We start from the raw sequence: 25,025 nt of genomic DNA on the forward strand, positions 1-25,025 counted from the left end.
ACCTAAGTGGCAACTAGTGCAATGTTTTTATGACGGATTGACAGAACGAAACCGTCAGATGATTGATGCCGCATGTGGGGGCACATTCATGCTTCAAAATGAGCATGAAGCATGGAAATTATTTGAAAATCTAAATGAAAACTCCCTCCACCATGCTTCATGTTCTCGTCAAGCACCCCCGAGTTCTCAAAGAAAAGGGACCATTTGTGAAATAAGTCATTCTATGGACCTGTCTAGCAAGGTAGATGCATTGTCCCATAAGATTGACCAACTGATGATAGGTGGGCATTACATGAACTCTTCCCAAGCACAAGTGTGTACTATTTGTTCTAGCCCATCCCACCCTATTCATGAGTGCCCTTCAGCGCCCCAATTCCTCGAACTTGTGCAAGAACACATCAATGCTGCTCAAACACTACCTAGACCGGGTAATGACCCATTTTCCAATACATATAACCCGGGATGGCGAAATCATCCAAACTTTTCTTGGAAGCAGCAAGCTTCGAATACTGCCCAACCTTATTCCCAAAACTTTCCAAACCCTCAGAATTTTCAAACCCCACAAAATATTCATCCCTACCGTCCCTCGACTCAATTTCAACACACTCCTCCTCTACCCCAAAGAAACACAGCCTTTGAGGAGAAAGTGTTGAACGCCCTTCAAGGTTTGGAAACCATTACACAATTAGTGCACTCTCATACGCAATCAATCGCCAAGCTAGAATCCCAAATGGGTCAACTAGCTAATGCACTAAACAAGCGAGAGGAAGGAAAGCTTCCAAGCCAACCACTAAGTAATCCTAGGGGACAATACATGGCTCAAGAAAATCAACTAAATGCAATTCATCATGAACAAGCCAATGCTTTGACTACCCTAAGGAGTGGACGTATAATAGACAATAAGATTGGGGAGGACAACAATAAGGAAGGTGAAGAAGAGGATAGAAATGTGTCAAATGAAAATCTAAAACCTTCTTCTTCTTCTTCGGCTAGTCCATCTTCTGCCAAAACTCACATCCCAAAGGCCCCATTTCCTGAAGCTCTTACTTCACCCTCTCCATTTGGCAAAAAGGGAACTTCATTAGAAGAGATGATGGAGGTCTTCAAACAAGTTAAAATCAACCTCCCACTCCTTGATGCCATCAGACAAGTTCCCTCCTATGCCAAATTTCTCAAAGACCTTTGTACACAAAAGCGAAAATCTAGGACACATGTGCCTAAAAAGGTCTTTCTAACTGAGCAAGTGAGTTCTATTCTCCAACACAACACCCCTCCAAAATTCAAAGATCCTGATGCTCCCACCATCTCCTGTGTCTTAGGAAATAATTTCATTGATCGAGCACTCTTAGATCTAGGGGCAAGTGTCAACCTTTTACCTTATTCAGTTTATGAGAAACTTGGTTTAGGTGAGTTAAAACCAACCTCGGTATCCCTTCAATTGGCTGATCGATCTGTAAAAACACCACGTAGATAATTGAAGATGTTCTTGTCAAGGTAGATAAATTCTATTTTCCAGTAGATTTCATTGTCCTTGATATGGAACATGAGCCCAATCCTAATAAACAAATTCCCGTTATCCTTGGGCGGCCCTTTTTAGCAACAGCCAATGCGTGCATCAATTGTAGAACAGGGGTAATGAACATATCATTTGGGAATATGAAGGTAAAATTAAATGTGTTCAATGCGGCCGACCAACCCGCAAGAAAAATTGAGTGTTTTATGATAGACAAAATAGATGACCTCATAGAAGGAGATGCAAAAACTATCTCACTATGTCTGGCTGAAGACAATAAACTTAGCGCTTGTTGGGAGGCAACCCAATTCTCTTAGATTATTTCTTAACATTGAGGACAATGTTAGGTTTAGGTTTGGGGTATTCATCTTGATTTTCGTCAAAAAAATAAAAAATAAATAAAAAAATAAAAAAAATAAAAAAAATAAAAAATAAATAAAAAATAAAAAATAAAAAAAATAAAAAATAATAATAATAATAATAAATATCATTTTTTTAAAAAATAATAAAAAATAAAAATATTTTTTTAAATAAAATGTGTTTATTTTCATTTTTTATAAAATAATAAAAAAAAGTTATTAAAAAAAAGTTTTTGTTATAAAAAAAAGCCCTAATTTATATACATTTATGCGAGAACGATGAACACACAAGGTATATAAAATCTAAAAAGCCCAATGACTAGTGGGAAGTAATACAAATTTAAGTTCTTTTTATTAAGTCTCTCTTAGGGAGTTGTAAGCTAATTAATACTTTGGAATTTCACTACACACTGGCCGACTCTTCTAAGGTCTAGGCTCGACATTATGTTGAGAGTATGGTAGCAACCTTCGACCCTGATGAATCATACTTATCTAATCTTAAAAAAAAAAAAAAAACATCAATAAAAATGGATTTAGTCAGGAACATCGAAAAGGGCTACCTATTGTCAAAGATCAAGTGGGCTTGTGATGAGGACTCCGAGCATAAGTCCGTAGGGGAGTCTTGATGCCCGACACCTTATGCCAACTGGTGTGAGAGTTGTCGACTGATTGCTCGTTACACGGAGAAATCACCACAAGAGTAAAAGTGCACAATTTATATATCTTTCTTAAAAAAAAAAGAAAAAAAAAAAGGAAAAAATGTTGTATTGACCGAAAAGACAATAGTGTGAAAGCCGTCGTTGCAAAAATTCGAGTAAACTGGAATATTACAGATAAAGCCCGTGAGGTACTAAAGTAAACATTCACAACTCTCGAAATCCTGCAGATAAGATGATTTTGAATCAGTGAGTAGGTCTTTTCGACCAATCCTTGGAAACTACTAGTATTAACAATATTTTGGAGATCCGAACCCTTAGCTTGTGTACGGTCCAGATTTCACCGAGCACTCCAGTATAAATAAGTCTTACAACTCCCTAAACGGAAACTTAATGACTTTAAGTTAGATTGCATACTAATCTAGAATTTGGGCTGACTTAGTAAATAAAACCGTGTGTGCTTTGAAATTCTTATCATTTATGTATCTTAAATTAGATTTTAATTAAAAAAAAAGTTTTTTTTTTTCTAGCTAGTATGCACTTGGAATTTGAAGTTTCATCAATCGAATTAAAAAAAAATAAATAAAAAAAAACAACAACAACAACAACAAATTAATCATAACAATAAATGATATTGAAGTTTGTGGGTATCTTCACTGGAAACCCTCACGAGACTATAACTCGTCCACTAGGATAACCTAGGGGTTTAAAGCCTTGTTGCATATGGTAAATGCAATCGCAATGCCTGCGAAAGTGAGTTAAAACTTTTCTTTAATTTCATTTTGCTCGAGGACTAGCAAAACATAGGTTTGGGGGTATGATAAGTGCTGATTAATCTATAATTTAATATTCTTTTTCCAGCACTTATCAATGTTCTTAAACGGATAACTACTTGTTTTACCATGAAATTGAATAAACAATAAAATAAATTTAAATTATGGTAAGAGGTAAATAATACTTTTCTTAAAACAGACTCTGAATTTGTCTCTCTTCTGGTTGAGATCTTTCATAAAAATATATAAGGAGGAGATTGTGTTGACCCGAATTATTAACCTGATGGAGTTGCAATCAAGCTAAGGGTATAATTCAATGGGCTTTGGTCCTGGTTAAATTGAAAGTTATAATTATATGGAAAAATATTTGATTAACCCTTTTATTAAGTCACGGTCTGATCTGGTTGAGTTCAATCTGAAGCGGTATAGTAAGAATTAAATGTCATTGGGCTCGGATCGGTTCAAAAGAAAAACAGGGGAGACCCCCTGTTTCAGTGAAAAGAAGAAGAAAGCCGAGAGGGAGATGAAGATGGGAGGACTTCCGGCCACCATGAGCAGCTAAGCCTCGGTTTAGGGGTTTGATGAAGCCATGGATGTGTATTTGTGTTGCATTTCTTTGATTTTTAGCGTTGTAAGACAGTTGCATACTCAATGAAATTATGATCTTAAAATGTCTTGTTTAATTTATGTAAGATGTTTATCTTGTAGAAAGTCTTTGCATGAATTAATCTAGTTTATCGAAATTGAATCCAATACCTGTGGTTTGGAAAAGATTGCTATGCAACTATCGGACTTATCTTTGAAAAATTAATCATCAGATGAATCATGCTAAATAGGACAGACCATGCCTATCTTTAGAAAAGATGGTTTGTGCCAGGCTTAGATGACTCATACTGTGGGTTAGATTTCAGCTTTTTGTATGATTGCCCTAACTTGTAGTTAAGAGCAATCGGATCATACACGCATCTAAGTCATTGAAAGCATCACACTTACGAATCCATCGGTGGATTCTAGCCCTAAACACCTCTCTCCATAGATAATTCATACTACTACACCCATATTAATTCTTATGTTTTTATCATTTACTCTAGCTTATCCCTTTTTGAAGTAATTATTTAACTAGGAAAAATAACTTGTCTCCAATCCCTGTGGACCGACACCCGTAATCACTATCCTACAGGATACGTGCTATTGCGTGGTTTATTTTCAAAATTGAAAGAACCGATCAAAAAGCCCGATTGGTATGTCTCTGTACCGTCTTATTTTTGGCAAACCGTGTCACTTGCCTGTGGAATTGGAGCATAGGGCCTACTGGGCTATTAAAAGATTTAATTTTGATATGGATAAGGCTAGTTCACTACGCAAACTTCAACTTAATGAACTAGAAGAAATCAAGAATGAAGCATATGAAAATGCTTGAATTTATAAGAACAAAATGAAAGTCTTTCATGATAGAAATATTATAAGAAAAACATTTGAGCCTTTCCAGAAAGTTCTATTGTATAATTCAAGACTTCATTTATTTCCAGTAAAATTGAGATCTAAATGGACCGGCCCATTTATAGTTAAACTGTTTATCCGTATGGAACTGTTGAGATAGAGAATCCAAACACCGGTAATATTTTTAAAGTAAATGGCCAACGTTTGAAGTTATTTTTAGACAACTTTACCCCAGAGGTTGAATCGACCAATCTGGGAGATCCTGTTTATCAGGATTGATCTCTATATCTGCTAGAGATCCTCTGTTTGTATCATAATTTGTCTTTCTTTCATTTTCTGTTATAATGACAATTGGAGAGCAACAACAGTACGCAATCATTCTATCAGGTAAATTCTCACCTTCAGCCTTATTATCCTTCATACAATCATTAATGCCATATTTTATGCATTCATGTTGCAACATTGGGGACAATGTTGAAATTAAGTTGGGGGGAGAGATTACTGTATTTTTCTATATATCATATCAATTGTCATATCTTTCAAAATAATAATAATAATAATAATAAAACAAAAAAAAATAAAAAAATAAAAAAATAAAATATATATATATATAATAATAGTAATAGTAGTAATAATAACAAACATATATTTTGTTGCATTTAATTACCACTTTAATTTTTTTTTCAAAGAATTAAACATGTGTAGCTATTAAGGCAAGGAGCACATTATGACTTATTAGAGACCTATTATTAGATCCCCACACAAGTATTCAATGACAATAGGAAGGCCTCAGGAGTTCACTTGTGTTACCTATTTGTTTGTTGACCTTATTTGCAAGAGAAGTACGAGTGTCCTTGTCCTAAAGTTTATTTTGGTTCTCACATAAAGATAGAGTTTGAAATTTCCGGCTAGATCACCTGGGTGCCTTATATTCTGACCTTGATTGACCTATAGTCACAATACAGTCACGTTACATATGTATATAAAAAAAAAAGAGAGAGAAATAATACAGTTTGTCTTCACTGAGTAACCGGGCCTCTTACCTACAAAGCAGCGAGTGTTCGCGTAAAAAGGTGAAAATGACTAAAATAAGTGACTAGTCTGGCCTCGTGGTGTAGTCTGGTTCGAGTAATTAAGTCCGAGGGGTGTTTCACCTAATGCCTTGAGCCAACTGGATCAAGAGTCATTGACCCAAAGCTCATTACATGGACCTTACTAGAGCCTAATGGAGTTGGACTGTTGTAATCACTGTGTGAAAAAAAAATAAAAAAAAAAATAAACATGAGTGAGTTAGTTAAACTTAAACCAAGTGACATGTGGATGACTGGTTTGACTCCATTATTTTAGAACTCTGTGTACCTGGGATGTCTAGTTGGGATTGATAGCTTTATTTTTATATGCGAACCATTCTGGATAAATAACATGTGATATTCGGAAAATTTAGTGAGTCGGGAGCTAACAAATGATAGTTAACACTTGTGAATTTGAGTAGTGCACCTAGAACTCAAGGGGTACCCAATTGTGGTAGAGGTATAGATATTCTGAGACGTCACATTTACATTTGCCTTAAGAGTTGCTATGTTTTAAAGTATCTTCTAACTTAAAAACAATGTTTGTGGGTAACATCACTGCAAACCCTCACGAGACAACACTCGTCCACTAGGATAACCTAGGGATTTAACAGCTTGTTGCACATGCGAAGTGCAATCGTAATGCTCTACAAAAGTGAGTATTTATTTTAATTCATGCATATTGATATATATTAATAAACAATACTTTTGCACCCTCATTTTATCATTTTCACACTAAATTGCTAGAGACTAGCAATAAGCTAGTTGGGGGGTGTGATGAGAGTACAAAAGTAAAATTTTCATATTATCTTTATTAGTATTATAGCTAATCTTTATTAATAAAATTAATTAATTAATGTTTTATTATTGTCTGAGTGCAAGTAATTCAAGAGATTCAATAACGCTGGGTTTCAGCCCAATGCCTGTCAGCCCGAGCTCAACAAATTCTCCAGTGTCCGTGATGAGGCGAATCAACAGTTCCTAACCTAAAATTCCCATGTATCCACGACAACGGGCTGAAGCAAGTGATTTTCCAACATCTTCAAGTGTCCCCGAGCCGTCTCGAGAGTCCCAAAGCAATTCAATTGCTTCTCAAACCAAGTATCCGTTTCCCAGCAACTTCCCAACGTCAAAGTCTTCCAACCATCCGTGGCAACATTCCATCTCCTCTGTTTTGGAACAAACCCAACAGTCATCTTCTTCTCAGCTTCCCAACCGTCGCCAAATTCCATCCGTTCGAGCCAGCGGCCGTGAGGAGCTTCCCAACGATCATCCACGTTTCCTTCATCCGTCGTCCGTGGCTTCCAACGAACAGATCTCATCTTCCCAACCGATCGTGGATCTTCCAAGCATCGTGGCATATCATCCGCATCCAGCGAGGGAATCCGAAGCCAAACAGTCCGCGTTTCAGCCGCATTCCATTCTCCCCATCAGCCATCTGAGGAGTCTTCTAAATTTCACAACGGTTTCGTCTATGTTTCAACATCTCAACGGCAGCGAGGGAAATCCATAGCATCTCATCCGCATTCCGCCTCAGCAGCGTTCCAGCTTTTGCGATCTCCCAAAGTCGATTCAACTTCTTTCATCCCGCATCTCAAGCAAACGAGGGAGGCCACAGGTTCTGCATTCAAATCCATGCGTTTTAGCTGCGACCCCGATCCGTATTCCCAGCCACACCTTCAACAAGCTTAAGGTGTCTATAAAAGGGGAGGGAGGACGGAGCAAAGAGGGGGAGGAGGACACGGAGCGAGGGACGGAAGAAGGAAACCAGAGGTCTCCCAAACAACCGCAGTCCTTCTTCCGATTTTTTCTCAGCCGAGGGAGAGAGGAGAAGAGGACAGCAGGCCGTGCGACGAAGGAGGAGGAGGCCAAGGGAACCAGCAAGCAAAGCATCTCAACTCCTCTTCCGATCCATCTTCTCAGCCGGGCAAGAGGAGGAGAAGCATCGGGAGGAGAAAAGAAAAAGAATGAAAGAAAACAGAGCACTCTGTTTTCTTAAGAGGAGAAAGAAAAAGAAAAAAAGGGGATTTATGTTTTATTTATTTATTCTATGCTAATCCCTTTTATACAATTGCTTGCATCTCATATGGATAGCTAAATCTTTTTAAGCTAAGGCTAGGGAAAAGCCTAGCATTTTCTTCATGTATTTTCTTTAATCATCAATTGGATTTTAATGTTTTTGATTTGAATTATGGTGCAATAGATTGATAGAAATTATTTCAAACTTATATATTTTCTTTGATTTGTTATTTTCCCCGGGTATAATAGATGCTTAGATTTAAAATAGAATTACTGTAATGCTGCCCATAAAATAGAAATCTATTTTATTATGATTAATAGATGATTTTAAGAAAAGCATGATTAAGTGCTAGGCTGAATCCTAATGCCTTAGTTATATTTTTGTCAATCTGAATATTATTTAGCCTTTAGTTTTTGTTCACTATCAAATCCCTGTGGATTCGATCTCGGACTCACCGAGAATATTACTTTGCTACACCCTATACTTGGGGTATTCTACATTTAATTTCCCTTTTTAAAAGAGCAAGATTAAAATCATAGCAATTCCGAGATGTGCTCGGTGGAGCGCCCCGATCTCGAGGGTCGGAGCGTATCGCTGAGGTTGGCACCCCGAGCTTGATTAGGACGAGTCGGCAATTATCTGGAGGTGCCTCGAGCTTAGTCGGGGGAGTCGGCGAATGTCTGAAGTTAGTGGAGCCTTCAGTGGAGTCCCGAAGACGAGCTGACTTTAGGCCGAAGCAAAGATTCAGCTAATTGCCGTTAGCGTTTACTGGGCCGAAACTGGGCGGCCTTTTAGTTGTAGGCTGGACGATCCATTTTTCCTCCTAATATATATATATATATATATATATATATATATATATATATATATATATATATATACATCGAAAAGGTGATATAGGTCATGGAGCTCTATTTTTTTAAGGTGTAATGTAAGAAGTAAGAGACCTCCGTAGATCAAAAGCAAGATAGAGTTCACAACAATGATCTCAAGGAAGACCAATCTGCATCAGAGGTGACAAGGAACTAACTAGTGGCTTGTGGTTATCGATCATTTTCTGCCTACAAAGATTGTCTAAAGCTGACAGACAAGGATTGTATCTTTTGCGCAAGGAAGTAGAATTCACTTCTTTCCCGTGAATCCATCATTGGATCATGCAACTATCACTTCAGAATTTGTGCAATGGATGTATAAGAAAGTTCGAAGCAATTTGAGTTATGTGCAGGGCGTGATCCAATAGTTGACACCCCGAAAGATCGAAAATCAATCATTCTTTTGTGTGAAAGACACAACTCGAATCCAAAGCTGATAGGTATGGAGCTAAAGTTTCGAGAAGAGAAAGATAGATAGATAGGTAAATCCGTCGCATGCATGAAGGTCCGCGGGGAGTTAGGCTTCCATATATTAAAATACATATTTGCACAAGGAAGAAGCGTGGTCTGGGAAAGAAAAAGTGTTTAAATGACAAACCATTGCTCTCTAGTCAAAGCAAGTTAGGTAATTTTGAACTTTGATTATACGTGTCAAAATGAAACCCTCAGCATTATTGGCCAGGAAAATGGAACGTAATATCTCTGATGAAGATAACCCAACAAGTAGTTCGTGTTGTTGTTGGACGAAAAAGTGAACAATTCTTCATTTTGGACCTTTGGCCATGATAAATCACGTTTGAACAAAATTCTCAAGACTTACTAGCCATGAACACATGGGCCATTTGTAAGGACATCGAATGTCATTTCAATGAGTTTCTTAGCCTTCTACAAGCCCGCTTCATTTCCACAAATTATATGGCATCCGGATAGCATGCAATTATATTTCAGCACCACAAATTAGACGAATTGCTTTGAGAACTAGAGCAAACTTATTGATGAGCTTTTCTCTTCCAGGACGCATGGTGAATGGGTTGGGTTACATGCATATTGTATCTGCATCCGAATTTGGATTTAGATTTGAATCCATCAAAATGAGTAAGCTTCGAACTCGCATCCAAACTTGATTAATAATCAGAGTTGAGTTTGGGTTCAAGTTTTGTTTTTAGGTTTGATTTAGCATATAAAATTTCAATGGCTAACTAGTCAGGGGTTCACAGCTTCCACAACTAAAGAGACTCTTATCACAAAAATTTATGGTAGATTGTAATATAAAAGGAGTATAATATGGAAAGGAATGCTTGGTTTTGAAAAAATAATATCACTTTTAAAACAAATTTAGTTTCTTGTTTATGTTTAGTTTCATTGAAACATAATCAAAATCTAAATATTGGTTGGCGTTTTGAAACTAAAATAGCAACGGGCAACACGCGCGTAAGAAGAGCATGTATGAGAAAAAGTGTAAATCCAAAAATGAAGAATATGAATTAGCAAAAATCATCTTGTCAACTTTCTTCGTGATCCTATATTTAGATATACCAGATGTATATATTTTTCTTTCAATATTCAAGTTATTAGGCTTTCAGATTTAAACATATATAAATTCGAGTTCAATCTGAGGAGAAATCAATTCTATATACAGAATCCGAATTTGATCTGATAACATTATAGAAAATAACTAATTGATTCCATACCCGATTATTATGAATAGGATCATGTTATCGAGTTTTCGATATCATTTACATTCTCTTTCTTTCCTCTTAGATCATATAATATAGTAGCACTATTGCCGTGCCTGAATTGAAAAGGAGTATATGATATCTCATATAAGTAAACCTTTGGATGCGATGAAAGATGTCACTAGGTAGGCTGGAATGAGGAAAAGAGATGGGTAATGATCAAAACCCACTCATATACTTGGATGCAATCGATGAATATTTTTCAGATCAGGTGCATGGAACCAAATCCAACTAGACTCAGGATGCAACCGACTAGTGGGATTCTTGTTTGCTGAAAACTATAATGCTCGGCGATTGCTAAAAGAATTCTACTGAAATGATATTGATCAACCATGTTCATCAAAAATAAAACAATTAGACATGAAAAACAAAAGGCTATTGGCACAAGTTCACCATGAAGCATTCCAGGGCTATAAAATTTATGTTGCGAGAATACCCGTGGAAGCATGATACCAGTTAACCAAACCTTAACTGCTCTGCTAATGATGGCATGACAGGAAACATTGCATCCTTGGCCGACTAGTCTATTAATTAGATACATTCATAGAACATAATTAGGTGGAATAGTTGATGATGATTCGTATGATAACCACCACCACCACCCGACCTTGCCAATAATCTTCTAAAGTTCTTTTCTACATCAATATATGTCAGCCAATGCTTATTGGGTGAAGACGACAGCAGCCTATGTTATCAAAATCCTTGTCTTTCATCTCGAGGAGAAAAAAAGATGGTAGGGCTCGTAAAGTAGTAATGGATCACGTCTAGGGAAAATATCATTAATTATTTTATTATTTTGAAAAATTAGGTCTAACTTTGATGGTAGTATTTTTGAAGATGGAGGCAAAGGAGAAGTGGGCTTTGTGATTAGAGATCATAACTCTAAACTCGTTACAGTCTGTTATCGAAGTAGAGCTGAAAGCTGCATTGGAGGGTATCACCCATGCGAGGTTAGTTCTGAGTACGGATAGTATCTACCTTAAAGATGACTCAGCTATGGTGATCGACTGGATTTAGGACCAGTACAGCAAAGACGACCGGCACCTGCTGCTTCAAGACATCTGCAGGCTCTCGAGAGGGTTCAGCTTTTTTCGGACCACTCATATTTATCAGAAGACAAATAGTGCTGCTGATTGGGTTGTCTCCTATGCTGCGCATCATTCAGGAGAGATTTTTTAGGAGAGTCATGAGTCTGTTCCTTCCTCTCTTCGTCAACTTCTTTTTTCTGATCTTTCTGGCTGTACTCATGCTCACCTAATATGAGTTGTCGTTGTATCAAACAAAAAACCAAAAACAAAAAGTGGGTCTAACTTGAGAACCTTTTGAAGAAACGTAAAGAGGAAAGATGGAATGTAAAGTTGATTTCTGATATTGTGCCTTTAACATCCCACAGATGAAGATAGTTTAGCTCAGGCCTACTTAAATCTAGTGTAAAGTGACCAAAGTTAACAGATATAACCAATCATCCATGCATACCCCCCTCCTTCCTCCTCTCGCGCACATAAACACGCAATTGAATAGATCCACAAAAATGAAATATCCAAATGGATTAGGTTGGGCTAATTAAGCGTAATTAAGGGGCTCGAAAGAAAATTTAGCTCAATAATGTGCTTGAGTTTACCTAGGGGAAGACAAATGATCGAAGCTCATTCTCATGCATCTGGTTGGTAGGTTGGGTTGGCCAAATTATACTCTTAGGATGAAGCCAAATGACTCATTATCACCATCATAACACAACTTTTTGACAGGTCACTTGCAATGTCAAATTTTCAAGATGCTTTATTCTGTACATATGATTCCATATATCAAAACATTTTTTAAAAAAAGTGAGCTTTAAAAGAATAAAATTTACAATAAAAAGAAATTCATGAATGAAATAACTCATAGTTAATAAATTTCTGTGCCATCATCATTGAAAATTCAAAAGGGGAGTCCTCTAGTTGATCGAGTAAATTACCAAATCTACCTTGGAATTTACTATTTGAATATCCATTTAGAACCTAACAAAATTTATTATTCCTATCAAGATCCGACTAATTAAGTCACGGCTCATGATTGAATATGGATCATTAAATATTTATTAGAAGTTTTTACATGAAACGATATGATCATATCTAGCTTATAAGACTTGATATCACATATCCTTGTCTTTAAACTAGTACATTACATGTAGAAGAACCTGAGCATTTCCAACAGAGGTAAGAAAGGTGGATCCATCTAATGGACTACAGTCTCAAAGTTGAACTACTGATTTTGATTTTCCACTTCCTTCACTTGGAGTAACATTAGGACTCTAATAAATGCATGAGAGAGAGAGAGAGAGAAGGGAGGGCGGTTGGAGGTTGGAGGAGTTCAGCTGCAAAGGGCTTTCCTCATTTTAAAGTTGGATGGAACACTAAAGTTTTAGGACTTCACATGTATTGAAATGATCGAATTTTTAGCTTCTTTGGGCCCGTCATATGATGAAAAATGAATTTCAATTTCCTATAAGAAGGCAAAATGATAAAAAAAATGTTGAAGCCCTCATTCATGTTTAGCTAGAGAAGCTATGGATTATAGCCTCAAAATTTGAACAACTAATTATTGACTTCCATTTCCTTCTCTCATTATGACCCTATAGTTCTCAAACAAATGACCATTTGGGGGGAAGGTGTGCAAGGGGAGGAAAAAGGATCGCTCAAGTTTTGTAGATTTTTTATAAAAAAACATAAATGATCTTCATCTAGCATATTTGCACCCAGCAATATTCAAGTAGCTGGGTATATAGCCACAATAACCTTGATAAATCTAGAACTAGATAGAGCAAAACCAAACACCATCCAAGCTCAGAATTGTCTTGTGCTTTCTCTCTATCTAGTTGAATTTTTTACATAAATACTTTTTTAAATATTAAAGTTTGCATCAATACCCTTCCAAAATTAATATTTACATATATATATCCTCGTAAAATACTTATTTTGTTATTCTACCTTTTTTTATTCTTGTTTTTGCATATATATATATATATATATATATATATATATATATATATATATATATATATCCACGCCATCTAACACTGTTGAAAAATTAATGATTTCAAATTAAAATGACTTTAATATCTTTAAGGGATAGATGTGTAAAAAAAATTTATGAGACAATTGCAATGGAGGACAAAAAAGTAATTTCAAAATTTTATTTTATTTTTAATTAAAATAAATATGGCTTTTATTAATGGTGTTAGAAGAACCGTTATATTAGGTATTTGTGCAAAAACAGTATTTTATGAGGGTACAGAAATTAATGTAAATTTTAAGAGGATATTTACGCAAATTTAAATTTTTAGAAAAATATTTATGCAAAGAATCCTATCTAGTCTTATCGGTTATTAAAACTTTTTGATTGTCACTGCAAACCCATGACAAAGTTAATATAATGATATAAACATCAGCATATGACATTGCTTGAGGACGTCTTAGAAATAAGAGGCTCCCAAATGTCATTCTAAATAGATATGTGTTTATACATATAATTAAACAAAGTTAACAGATAGGAACCATTCTAAAAGGCTAAAAGCAAGCTAACACACAAGATTAGGAAGCCCCCACAGCCATCCTTGCACCGGATTTCCCGGACCCCATTCCTTCACCCAATTCCTGACCCCAAACCAATACCTTTCTAGTGCAACGAAGCGGGGGGCCAAAACCAGGACGGCCCCCATTCCCCAACCACACGAAAAACAGGAGCAATTAAAAGCAAAGAAAAAGAAAAAAAAAATAGAGAGAGAAAACTCATCGGCAGATGAAACAGAGGAAGGAAAGGAGGTGACGAGATTCGTCGTCGTCGTCGGAGGTTACCGTCCGTCCGGGCGGGAGGGAGATGAGATGAGATGAGTACAATCGAAACCCTCGACGAGACCGTCGCCGCCCTGGCCACCGCCGTCCTCCTCCTCTCCGCTGCCTCCGCCGCCGCCGTCCTCCACCTCCGCTTCCGCTCCTTCCGCTCCCGCCTGCGCAACCGCCTCCTGGGCCTCAACTCTCTCTGGCCCGTCCGCCTCCTCCTCGTCCTCTTCGCCTCCCTCTGGGCTCTCGCCGAGCTATTCCGCCTCCCCCTCCTCCGCCACCTCCTCCGCCTCCCCCTACCCCTCCGCCACGATCCCACCCCGCTCTGCGTCGCCCACGTCTTCGCCGCCCACGCCCTCGCCGAGCCCTGCTTCTTCGCCACCGTCCTCTTCCTCCTCCGCGCCTCCAACCAGGCGAAGTCCTCCACCCCCGCTGCCTTCGCTGCCGCCCTTGCCACCGCCATTCCTTTCCTCACTCTCCACGCCCTCTTCCTCTACCTCCCCGTCGACCTCCTCGGCCCGCCCAGCTTCGCCTACCGCGTCCGCCCTTCCGCCGAGCCCCGCTGCACCTACCCGCTCTTCGGGGCCGTCCTCCTCGCAGCCCTCGGCGCCGTCTACGTGCCCCTCTTCGTGTCCGCCTGCTGGGGGGCCGTCTCGGTGGTGATCAACAAGCGCCTTCGCGTCCGGCTTTACGCGCTCGCCGCCGCCGTGGTGGCGGCGCTCTGCGTGCAGGTGGCGACGTTGGCGCTCTCGGCGCTCTGGGACCCGGGGAAGGTGACCTCCGAGGGGCTGAAGCTGGCGGCCTTCGTGGCCGTGAGCTGCTGCGCCGCGGCCGGGGAGGTGATCCTCGTCATCCAGCCCGTCCTGGAGGCGCTCGCCATCGTCGACCCGGACCCGGCTGGGACGGAGGGCGAAGATGACGTGACGGGCATCGATGCCGCTGGTTTCGGGGAAGGATGAGGAAGCGGCTGGTCGGACCTGGCTCGCTTGTTCTTGGGACTAAGGCTGGAGCTGCTGCTTGTGATTTTCTATTCTATTCTTTCTAATTTTCAAACTACCGGGACTGAGGCTGAAGCTGGAGGAGAACGAAAAGTGGCATCCGGTTTGCCACCAAGATTTGGATGAAGGCCGATCTGTTTACGAATGTTATGGACTTACGAGTTTTGAGTTGTTTCGTTTCCTTCTTTTTTTTCCTGTGTAAAGGACACCATTAATCCATTATAATGATCGACGGAGCAGAGCAACTAAGTCAGAATTATGATGCTTGCAATTCCTAAACTTAATTATTTTTTTAGTTATATGTTTTTTTTTTTTTTTAGGTGCAACGGCGGCTCATACCCTACGGGTATGAATACGGCCTCCAAAATCAGAAGCAAGTAAATCTAAGAGAGACTCCGGCACAGTGTCGGGCTCCCGCACAGTAAAGCCACCAGAATGGTGAGCCGCATAGGAAGCGACCCAATCGGCTGCACAATTCGCTTCCCTGTAGACGTGGGTAGCCTGATGGGTTCCACACGCCTGCAAAAGTCCGCGAATATCCATGAGTAGCGGTCTGCCCTCACCTGCACGACCTCGACCCCTAATCCAATCAATCACAGTGGCTGAGTCGCCCTCAAGAATGACCTGGTCGGCATGCAATATCCGTCTCGCATAAGATATGCCCTCCCATGCGGCTCGGAGCTCCGCACATACCACCGATGCATCGAAGATCCGCTGCCCCCCCAGTGCCACTAACCTGGCATCATGATCACGGATGACGAAGCCTGCACCTCCACCACTACCGTCAGCTGCCAAACTACCATCAAAATTCACCTTCAGGAAGCCAGGGGGTGGGGGTACCCAAGATACGAAACAGATGGACGCTCCAAGAGCGGTCGGGGTACCCCAGATGTCCCTAGCCAACCTGGAAGGTGACCTAACAGCAGTGCTAAGAAACTCCTCTGCATGCAGAAAGGCCCTGGCCACCACCACCCCTGGGGACGAGCTGCGACCCTCAAAGACTCGTACATTCCTGTCTAACCAGGAGTGGTAAGCCAGATATGCAACACGAGTCCCTCTCTCCTCCACCCCGGGTCCTGCCCCTGGGAACTCCAGGAAACGGATGAGCTCGGCTATGGACGACCATCTCTGTCCCGGGTCATCGGCGATCCCTGCAGACCTCCAAATCTGAACAGCCCGCGGGCACTCGACTAGCACATGATAGATAGACTCCTCCACCTCCGGACAGACAACACAGTCTGCAGCTATCCGTACTCCCCGTCGCATCAGAACACTCCTAGTGGGTAGGCAACCCCATGCTACCTTCCACAGAAAAAGTGCGATGCGTGGATGAACACGTAGTCTCCAGATCCAGGCACCATCAAAGTGTCGGGTCCCCACTCCTCCTCTCCACTGCGCTATATCGCGGGAGCTCACTATCGTCCTCCCGGACAGACTCCATATCCTCCTATCCACTGCCATCCCCATCGGGATCGGTAAGGCCAACACTCTCTCTGCCAGCTGATCATCAAAAACCCGCCTAACGAGGTCTGCATCCCATCTCTGCTCCCCCTGGACAAACAAAGCACTCAGTGTGCGCCCCTCCAGCCACCCGTGATCCATCAGTGTGGGCCAATCCTGCAGTCTGCCCTCCGATAGCCATCTATCCTCTAGGATACTGATAGTCCGACCGTCCCCAATCTCCCATCGGATCATAGGCAACACCCCCGGGGCACGAGTACATATCTCTCTCCAAATAAAGGAAGATCCACGTCCGGCTCTGAATGTATCCGAAGTAATGGGGTCACCATACTTCGCTCTCAGCAGGGAAGCCCAGATACCTCCCGGCTCCAGAATAAATCTGACTGCCAGCCTAGTGGCCAGTATCTCCCTGCGCTCCAAAAGAGAGTGGACTCCCAGCCCACCCCGACTGGTTGGCTGACAGATGGCCTCCCAAGCCAGTAGGTGGATGCCCCCTCTGTCCCCACGGTGCCCCCATAAGAAACTCCTGAACAACCTCTCCAGGTTACGGAGCACAGACACCGGTACCAGTGTATTCGACAGTAGATAAACAGGAATAGAGCTCAAAACTGACCTCAGTAGGGTAACTCTGCCCATCATCGAAAGAGTGCTCACCTGCCAGCTCTCCAGTCTCCGTCTGATACACGCCTCCATGGACGAGCACTCCTCCTGCCGTAGACGTCGACCAGTAATCGGGACCCCGAGGTATCTAAGGGTCCCCTCCTGCTCGGCGATCCCCAATCTGCTCATGATGGATGCCTTCACCCTATGATCAGTCCTCGGGCTGAAGCTGATGGCTGACTTAGATAAGTTGACCATCTGACCTGAAGCTCCACAATATCCCTCCAGGATTCCACTAATAGTCAGAGCTGACCTCCGAGTCGCGCGGGTCAGTAGTAAACAATCATCCGCAAAAAGTAAATGTGAGATACCCGTCGCGCCCCTCGCCGGCCTGTATGCCTCAATCTCCTGTGACACTGCCGCATGGCGGAGTGCTCGTGACAAAAAGTCCGAGCAGATGATAAACAGAAGTGGTGACAATGGACAACCCTGCCTCAGACCCACTGATGACTCAAAATACCGCGATGGGGAGCCATTTATCAATAATGCAAAAGATGGTGCCAGAATGCACCCCTGAATCCATCTAATCCACTGTGGGTGGAATCCAAACATCTCCAAGGACCGCCTAACAAAATCCCACCTCATCCTGTCATACGCCCGCTCCATATCCAGTTTGATCCCCATCAAACTCCTGCAGCGGGGAGCACTCTGCAGATCAGTCATAAACTCATGGGCACAGAGGACGTTATCAGAAATCGAACGTCCCCCTACAAAAGCTCCCTGCTCCTGACAAATAATCCTGGGCAAAACACCTCTCAGCCTCTGTACCAATACCTTAGCCACTACTTTGTGCAAAGTCGTGCACAAACTAATAGGCCGAAAGTGGCCCGGCTCTACTGGATCATGTCTCTTCGGGATCAAAGTGATAAAAGTCCGCCTCCACTCCGTAGGCATCGAAGCCGATGCAAAAAACTGCTGAACAGCCTGTAGAATCTCCTGTCTAATGATCTGCCAATACCTCCTGAAGAAAAGTGGGGGAAAGCCATCCGGACCTGGGGCCTTATCCTCCCCTAGAGACCATAGGGCCTCCTGAATCTCCATATCTGATACTGGTCTGCTCAATGCTGCATTCTCTCCCTCGGTGATCTGCACCTCTGGAACCAATCCCCACTCATAACCATCAACATCCAGTCGCTCTGTGTCAGTCCATCTGGCATGAAAAAACTGCAATAGTGTCCTCCTGATAACCTCCATATCCTCTGACTTCTGCCCACTACTATCCCTGATCCTGCGAATCCTGTTCTGCTGCCTCCGCATGATAGTCGACTGATGAAAAAATCTCGTGTTGCGATCTCCCTCGCGGATCCACTAAACCCTCGATTTCTGTCTCCAGAATACCTCCTGCTGCCTGAGTAGAGAGTGATGCATGGCCAAGAGTCCCCTAAGCTCCCCCTGGTCCTCCTCCGACAATCCTCCACCACTATCCTCTTGGGCCTGCGCCCTAGTAATAGATGCTTCAACTTCCTCCACCCTTCTGAAAAGATTCCCCACTTCCTCCTTATTCCACCGGATCAACCGGCGTCTAGTCAGCTCAAGCTTCCGAGACACCCTGTACATTGCACTCCCACGAACAGGCGTTCTCCAGGCCTCCCTCACTACCTCCCACGACCTCGGGTAGGATAACCATACCTTCTCAAATCGAAATGGAGAATGAGACTGAATAAAATGTGAAGTACTCACCAATATGGGGCTATGGTCAGAGGCAATCCTAGGCAAATGGCGCACCCAGTAATCTGAGAATCTCTGGATCCATCCAGTCGAGGCAAATACTCGATCGAGCCGCTCCCATACTCTGGCCTGACCCTGCTGGTTGTTGCACCATGTAAATCTTGGGCCGGTGAATCCAAGATCAGCTAGCCCATTAGACATCAAAAAGTTCTGAAATTCCCTGACCTCAATTTTGTTGGTGAATGCCTTGCCGCCCCTCTTCTCCACTGGACTGTCAATGCAATTAAAGTCCCCTGCTACCAACACCGGGTGCCCCAGCTGTATGAGGCTTGTGGCCTCCTCCCACAACACTCTCCTCTCCCTATAGTCCGTACTTGCATATACTGCAAGTAAAACCCATGGGGGAGCATTACCCTCTGATATCACTATATTCACCTGCTGCCTGCACTGGTGGAAAACATCAATGTTGCACGACCCCATCCTCCACAACACAATAATCCCTCCAGATAGCCCCTGCGCCTCCACTGCATAGGTGCCCCAAGATCTCGGGATAACATGCCTGACCCGCTCCAAACTACCTCCCGACAATCTTGTCTCAAATAAGATACAAATCTCGGGATCATGAAGACTAACCAGTCTCTGGAAAGCCGGTTTGAAGGACGGCTTCCCTGCCCCCCTGCAATTCCACAATAGGACCTTCATAAAAACGGCTGAACAGTGCTTGGTGGAGTCTCAGATGCCTGTGACCCATCCACCACCCGTGACCCCTTCTCCTCTGTGGACGACCCATCCGCCACCTTCTTTGACAAAGCCTCCCTCATTTGTTTGGCAATCACTGCAAGAGCCGAGCCGCCAGCGTTGCCTCCTCCCCCATTCTCCGGACTGACCGATTTCATCTGCACACCGTCGGCCGGCAAGCATCTGGGGTCTCCCGTATCCATGATCTCCCCTCCTCCAGAACAGAAGGAACCTTCCACTGGAGCCTCCGCCGGGATCCCGCCGCCGGCCGCCGATGTAGAGGCCGAACTTGAGTTCCCCGGCTGATCCACCGCCTTGACGTCGCGGCCCCCCTTCACCGAGCCACCGGACACGGCAGCGAAGGGCTTCCCATCAGTTGGCCGGACTCCTCCGACAACCGCCGGCGACAAACTCCGGCTGCGGAAGCTCCGCCGGTCAGCTCCCCGGCCTGCCATCGCCGGCCGCGGCACGTTTGGCACGGAAGGGTACCGTGCCAGCCGGGCCGTGCCAGACGACTTCTTAGTTGGGCTACGAGCCCGTTTCAGCAAAACAGGCCCCGCCTCGGCCCGATGAATGGCCCGATCCACGTCCAGTGGGCCTGCAGAAATGTTCGGCCCGCGAATCTGACTTGGGCCTGGATCTTGGGGTCTGGTTGGCGATTCCGGCACTCGGTCCTGGTGCCGAGTCAACTCAGTCGTCTGGACTCCCGCCGCCACACCGGGTTCCGGTTGCCCCGACCCCTTCCCCGGCGACCCTCGCCGGGCGACCTTCTTTGGCTTACGCCACCCCTCAGTGTCCGGCGATGAGTCAGCCAGATCAACCTCAGCCGTCTCCGGGGTCGGCTTCACCAAGCTTGCTCGCCGAGCCGTCTCGGCCGCCTCCGTCGTCTTCTTCACACCGCCCGGAGCGCCCGTGTTCCTCCAGTACCTCTGCCGGGGCACCGTCATCCACGGGCCAAAGGTCATCCGGGCCTTCGTTACCTGCGGGGGAGCTTCCGATCCACTAGCAGGCTCGCCCTGCCCCTCCGTCTCCGTGCCTTGGACCTCCGCCTCCGTCCCCGAATGCATTCCCGAGGCCTGGTAACAACAATCACCGGCAATGTGGTCCAAACGGGCGCATCGATAGCATAGCCCCGGCAGATCTTCATAGGCGAAGGTCTGCCAGAATCTCGCCTGCACGCCCTGGACAATGGTCCCCGGGACCAGTGGTTGCCGGATGTTGATCTCCACTTTAACCCTGGCATACCCGATGCGCCGCCTCTCATGGGAGAATCGGTCGAGCTCCAGGGGGTTCCCCACCTCCGCCACAATCACCCTGATGGCCTCCATGTCCCAGTACTCAACAGGGAGCCCGGGCAGCCGGACCCAGACCACCGTTCGATTCACCGTTCGATTCACCGTTATATGTTTTGGATTGCTATAATGTGTATATACATATGTGTGTAATTATTTTCAATTATGTATGGTAACAATGCCAACCTTCTTTTGTTTGCTTTGCATTGCAGATACAATTTTACTGAACTAATTAAATAATTTATATTTCATTCTTAATACTTTTCGTTCATTGTTATTTTGCCCCGTAAACATATTGGAATGCTTGTAATTTAAAAGCATAGATTAGTATGACCAAAAATGAAGCTTGACCATTTTGCCGTCATTTTTTTTTCGGATCTTACTTGTTTTTTTTTTTTTTGGCTAAAACGAACATTTCATATATTTTGAGTAGGGATATACCTAATAAAATCAGAAAATAAGTAGTCTCGGAGTGCTCTAGGCAACTCTGCCTCCCTAGCCCATAGAGTATCTCCGGTGTGGCAGGCCACATAAGAAGCCATCCAGTCTGTGACTCCGTTGGCCTCTCTGAATACATGCTTAGCCTAAAAAGCCACCCCATCACTCACCATCGTCCAAATATCTCAAAGTAGGGGTGCCCCCTCCACCACCACTTGGGCCATCTTGGATCTAGTTGATCATGGTAGTTGAGTTGCCCTCCAATATAATCAAGCTAGCCTGTAGCACCTGTCGTGCATGGCTTAGGCCGACCCAAGCCGCCCACAGCTCTGCTCCAGGAACGGATGTATCGAAGATCTAACAACCATCACCGGCCACTACCCTAGAGTTCGGGCCCCTAATGACAAACCCAACACCTCTTCTCCTGCCACCATCCAGCACAGAGCCATCAAAGTTGACCGTAAGAAAGCTCAGAAGTGGGAGCTCCTAAGTGAAAAACACTATACAAGGCGCTGCCTGAGTAGAGTGGGGACCCTAGGTGTCCCGAGCCATCAAAGGTTCATGTGCTAAGCCTCCATGAATGATCTCTGCTATCTGTACTCGGGCGCTCTCTACGACGAACCTTAGGGATGAACTGCTCTCGCCAAAAGTCCGAGCATTCCTCGCCAACCATATTTGGCAAGCTGTGCAGGTCGCTTTAATGGCCACCCGGTGCATCTGGGGGGTGTTGGACTACTGACGGATTGCCTGTAGAAAAAGGCCCCATCCGGCTCTAGAGATCCTATGTGACCTCGGCAAGCTTCCAAACCCCTCTAGCCCATGCACACTGGGACATGATCCAACATCTCATCCACTCGGCAATTCAGACATTGGGGTTGAATGCCCAGTCCTCTTCTACTTAGCACCTATCTTTTTAGCAAGCGCTCTCAGACCACCTTCCACAGAAATAAGGGTAGAGTCCGAAGCTCTAGATCTAAGCACAATCCATCTCCGACCTGTGCTCCCAATGGAAGGCATGGAAGACATCTCCCACCCTGACACTAGCTTTGCATGACGTGCTCCAAACCCTCACATTTGGGCCAATACACCTGAAAGCCAGGAGCGATCAAATACACTCAACAAGGTACTCTCCAAATAGTTACCCAATCCTGCCGACGTCCCACTCCTTTCCCTCTGGGCTAAGAAGATCGCAGACCCAAAGTCCATCCACTGCCTCGATGCTAACCATAGTTGGCCAGAGTCTTAAAGGAAAAGAGTCCACCCACGAGTCCTTGACCACATCCATGCTTTGTCGTCTCCGATCATACATCTGGTGTTTGCCAAGGCAGTAAGCATATACCTGTAAATCTTCCACCACATGTAGGAGCATCTCCGTCTACTCAGGACCACCCCATCAGTCCTCACTCGGTCGTATCCAGTCGCCTTGACCTAACTCTAGAAGCTTTGCAGTTCAAGGATAAACCTCACCGCACAAAAAAAAACGAGCAATGAGTGCCTCTTGTCTCTTCAGAAGAGATTACACCCCCAATCCTCCCTTGTGGATCGGCGTGGAAACTCTCTCCCAGGCCAACAAGTTCATCCCATGGCCACCTCCGTGCAAACCCCACAAGAAGTTCCGAAGAAGCTGCTTGACCTCCATCAACACTGCCTTAGGGACAATAGTATTGAACATGAGGTAGACTGGCATGGAGCATAATACCAACCTAACTAGTGTCAATCTGCCCATCATAGAAAGAAATGACGCCCTCCAACCTATCCTAGACTCGCTGCACCAGCCCTAAGCATTCCGACACTCGCAGCCTCCTTCCTATGATAGGCACCCCTAGGTAGCTCCATGACCCCTTCTGCTCTCGCATCTCTAGGATCCCTCCTGATCTCCCACCTCACTCTCAACTCCGTACTTGGGCTAAAGGAGATGGTCAATTTCTGAAGGTTCACTTTTTGCCCTGAAGCCTCGCAATAATCTCCCAGCACACCCTTGAGGGCCCGTGCATCCCTCGCCCTGGACAGAAATCATTTGCAAACAAGAGGTGAGAGATTGGTCGAGCATCGGGAGCTGGAAGCCTCTCGATTTCGACAAGCTGCCCACAAGGCACAAGAGAGCACATCAAAGCAAATAATAAATAAGTGGGGGGACAAGGGACAATCCTATTGAAGCCCCATGGTAGACCAAAAGAACGGTGGTGGTAAACCGTTGATCGGGATGGAGAAGCCCAACCCCTGTACACAACCTAGAACCCAGTCTATCTAGATCTTATGAAAACCAAAGCTCTCCATTGATTGCATGAGGAAGCTCCATCAGATCCTATCATAAACCTTTTCCACGTCTAGCTTGACTGCCATCAGACTCTGTCTTTTCAAAGCCCGTTGTAGGTTTCACATCATCTTTTAAGCCAGCATAACACTATCAGAAATGTGCCTGCCCCCCACGAATGCTCTTGCTCTTCGCAGATAATACCTGGCAACAAAGGCTTCATCCTGCCTATCATAATCTTCGCCACAATCTTGGACAGTATGATACACAGGCTGATAGGCCCCAAATGGCTAGGCTCTACCGCATCCTAATACTTCATTGTCAGGGTGATATACGTAGCCATTTCGGACCTTACTTTTACAAAGAGCTGATAGAGTGCAATAAGCCCGTAAAGTGTTTCTCCAATGAGGTGCTCAATTTAAGATCCAATTGTTATTACATGACAATCTATAGAAACATTTAAGAGGGCAGGACATATCTTGTAACTTTAATCAACATGAAAAGATATAATATTAGAACAAAAATTTTGTGTTGCACACACTAGATGAGATTCTATAGAGCAGTCTTAATTTTGTGCTGCATATCCTATTGATCCATTTTAAAGTGGAAACCAAAGAGTCAAAATGAGACAAAACTTCTATTGATGGAGTCTGTCCCATAATTTTCTCTTAAAAAAAAGTAAATATATGAAGCATTGGCCATAAGGCCATCCATTTTTATCCCTCCCTTCTTCTTGATCAAGCCACCCCTCTCTCTCCATCCGTATGTAAGACCTTCTTCCTTGTCCTCAAATTAAGATGCAAGCTTCATGATGGGTTTTGCACAAAATTCTTTCTTATAATTAATTACTATTTTTATCTAACTCTTAAAATCTATTTATAATGTCACGGGACATCTACAATCATATGGCCGACAAAGGATTTCAGATAATTTCGTTAATAGATGTCATATTTTTTAAATTGGGAATATCATGTATTGGATCTATTTCAAAGCTACAGGCTAATTTCATTGTGTGCAAGTTTGAGTTTGTTAGTGATTTTTTTTTTTTAATTCAACTTTGAAAAGTGCATCTCCTGAAATCGATTGTTTTAGCTAACTTATGTCCAATATCAGAAAATTTATAAACCAAAAGGTATAACACAACACAGAAAATGTTTAATTCATATACTATGAATTATTAGAATACAAGCTCCGCATATCTAATTTTTTCTTCAATCTCTAACCATTCTCAAAATGCAATATAATAATATAATAAA

General features: G+C 43.3%; 2 protein-coding genes across 2 annotated transcripts; one reads left to right on the forward strand and one right to left on the reverse strand.

Moving 5' to 3' along the window:
* The first annotated feature begins 13,890 nt into the window (after positions 1-13,890).
* On the forward strand, positions 13,891-15,558 carry LOC103695834 (uncharacterized). Its single transcript, XM_008777259.3, has one exon. It carries the CDS (start codon positions 14,308-14,310, stop codon positions 15,217-15,219), a length of 912 nt encoding a protein of 303 aa, XP_008775481.2. The 5' UTR covers positions 13,891-14,307; the 3' UTR covers positions 15,220-15,558.
* A 3,129-nt stretch (positions 15,559-18,687) lies between these two features.
* Positions 18,688-19,749, reverse strand: LOC149768304 (uncharacterized). Its single transcript, XM_089928116.1, has one exon. It carries the CDS (start codon positions 19,747-19,749, stop codon positions 18,688-18,690), a length of 1,062 nt encoding a protein of 353 aa, XP_089784242.1.
* Between the last annotated feature and the right edge of the window lie 5,276 nt (positions 19,750-25,025).

This window comes from Phoenix dactylifera, chromosome 2, assembly GCF_051530095.1.
Source record: "Phoenix dactylifera cultivar Ajwa chromosome 2, Ajwa_hap1_PhDact_Kaust_v1.1, whole genome shotgun sequence".
NCBI lineage: Eukaryota > Viridiplantae > Streptophyta > Magnoliopsida > Arecales > Arecaceae > Phoenix > Phoenix dactylifera.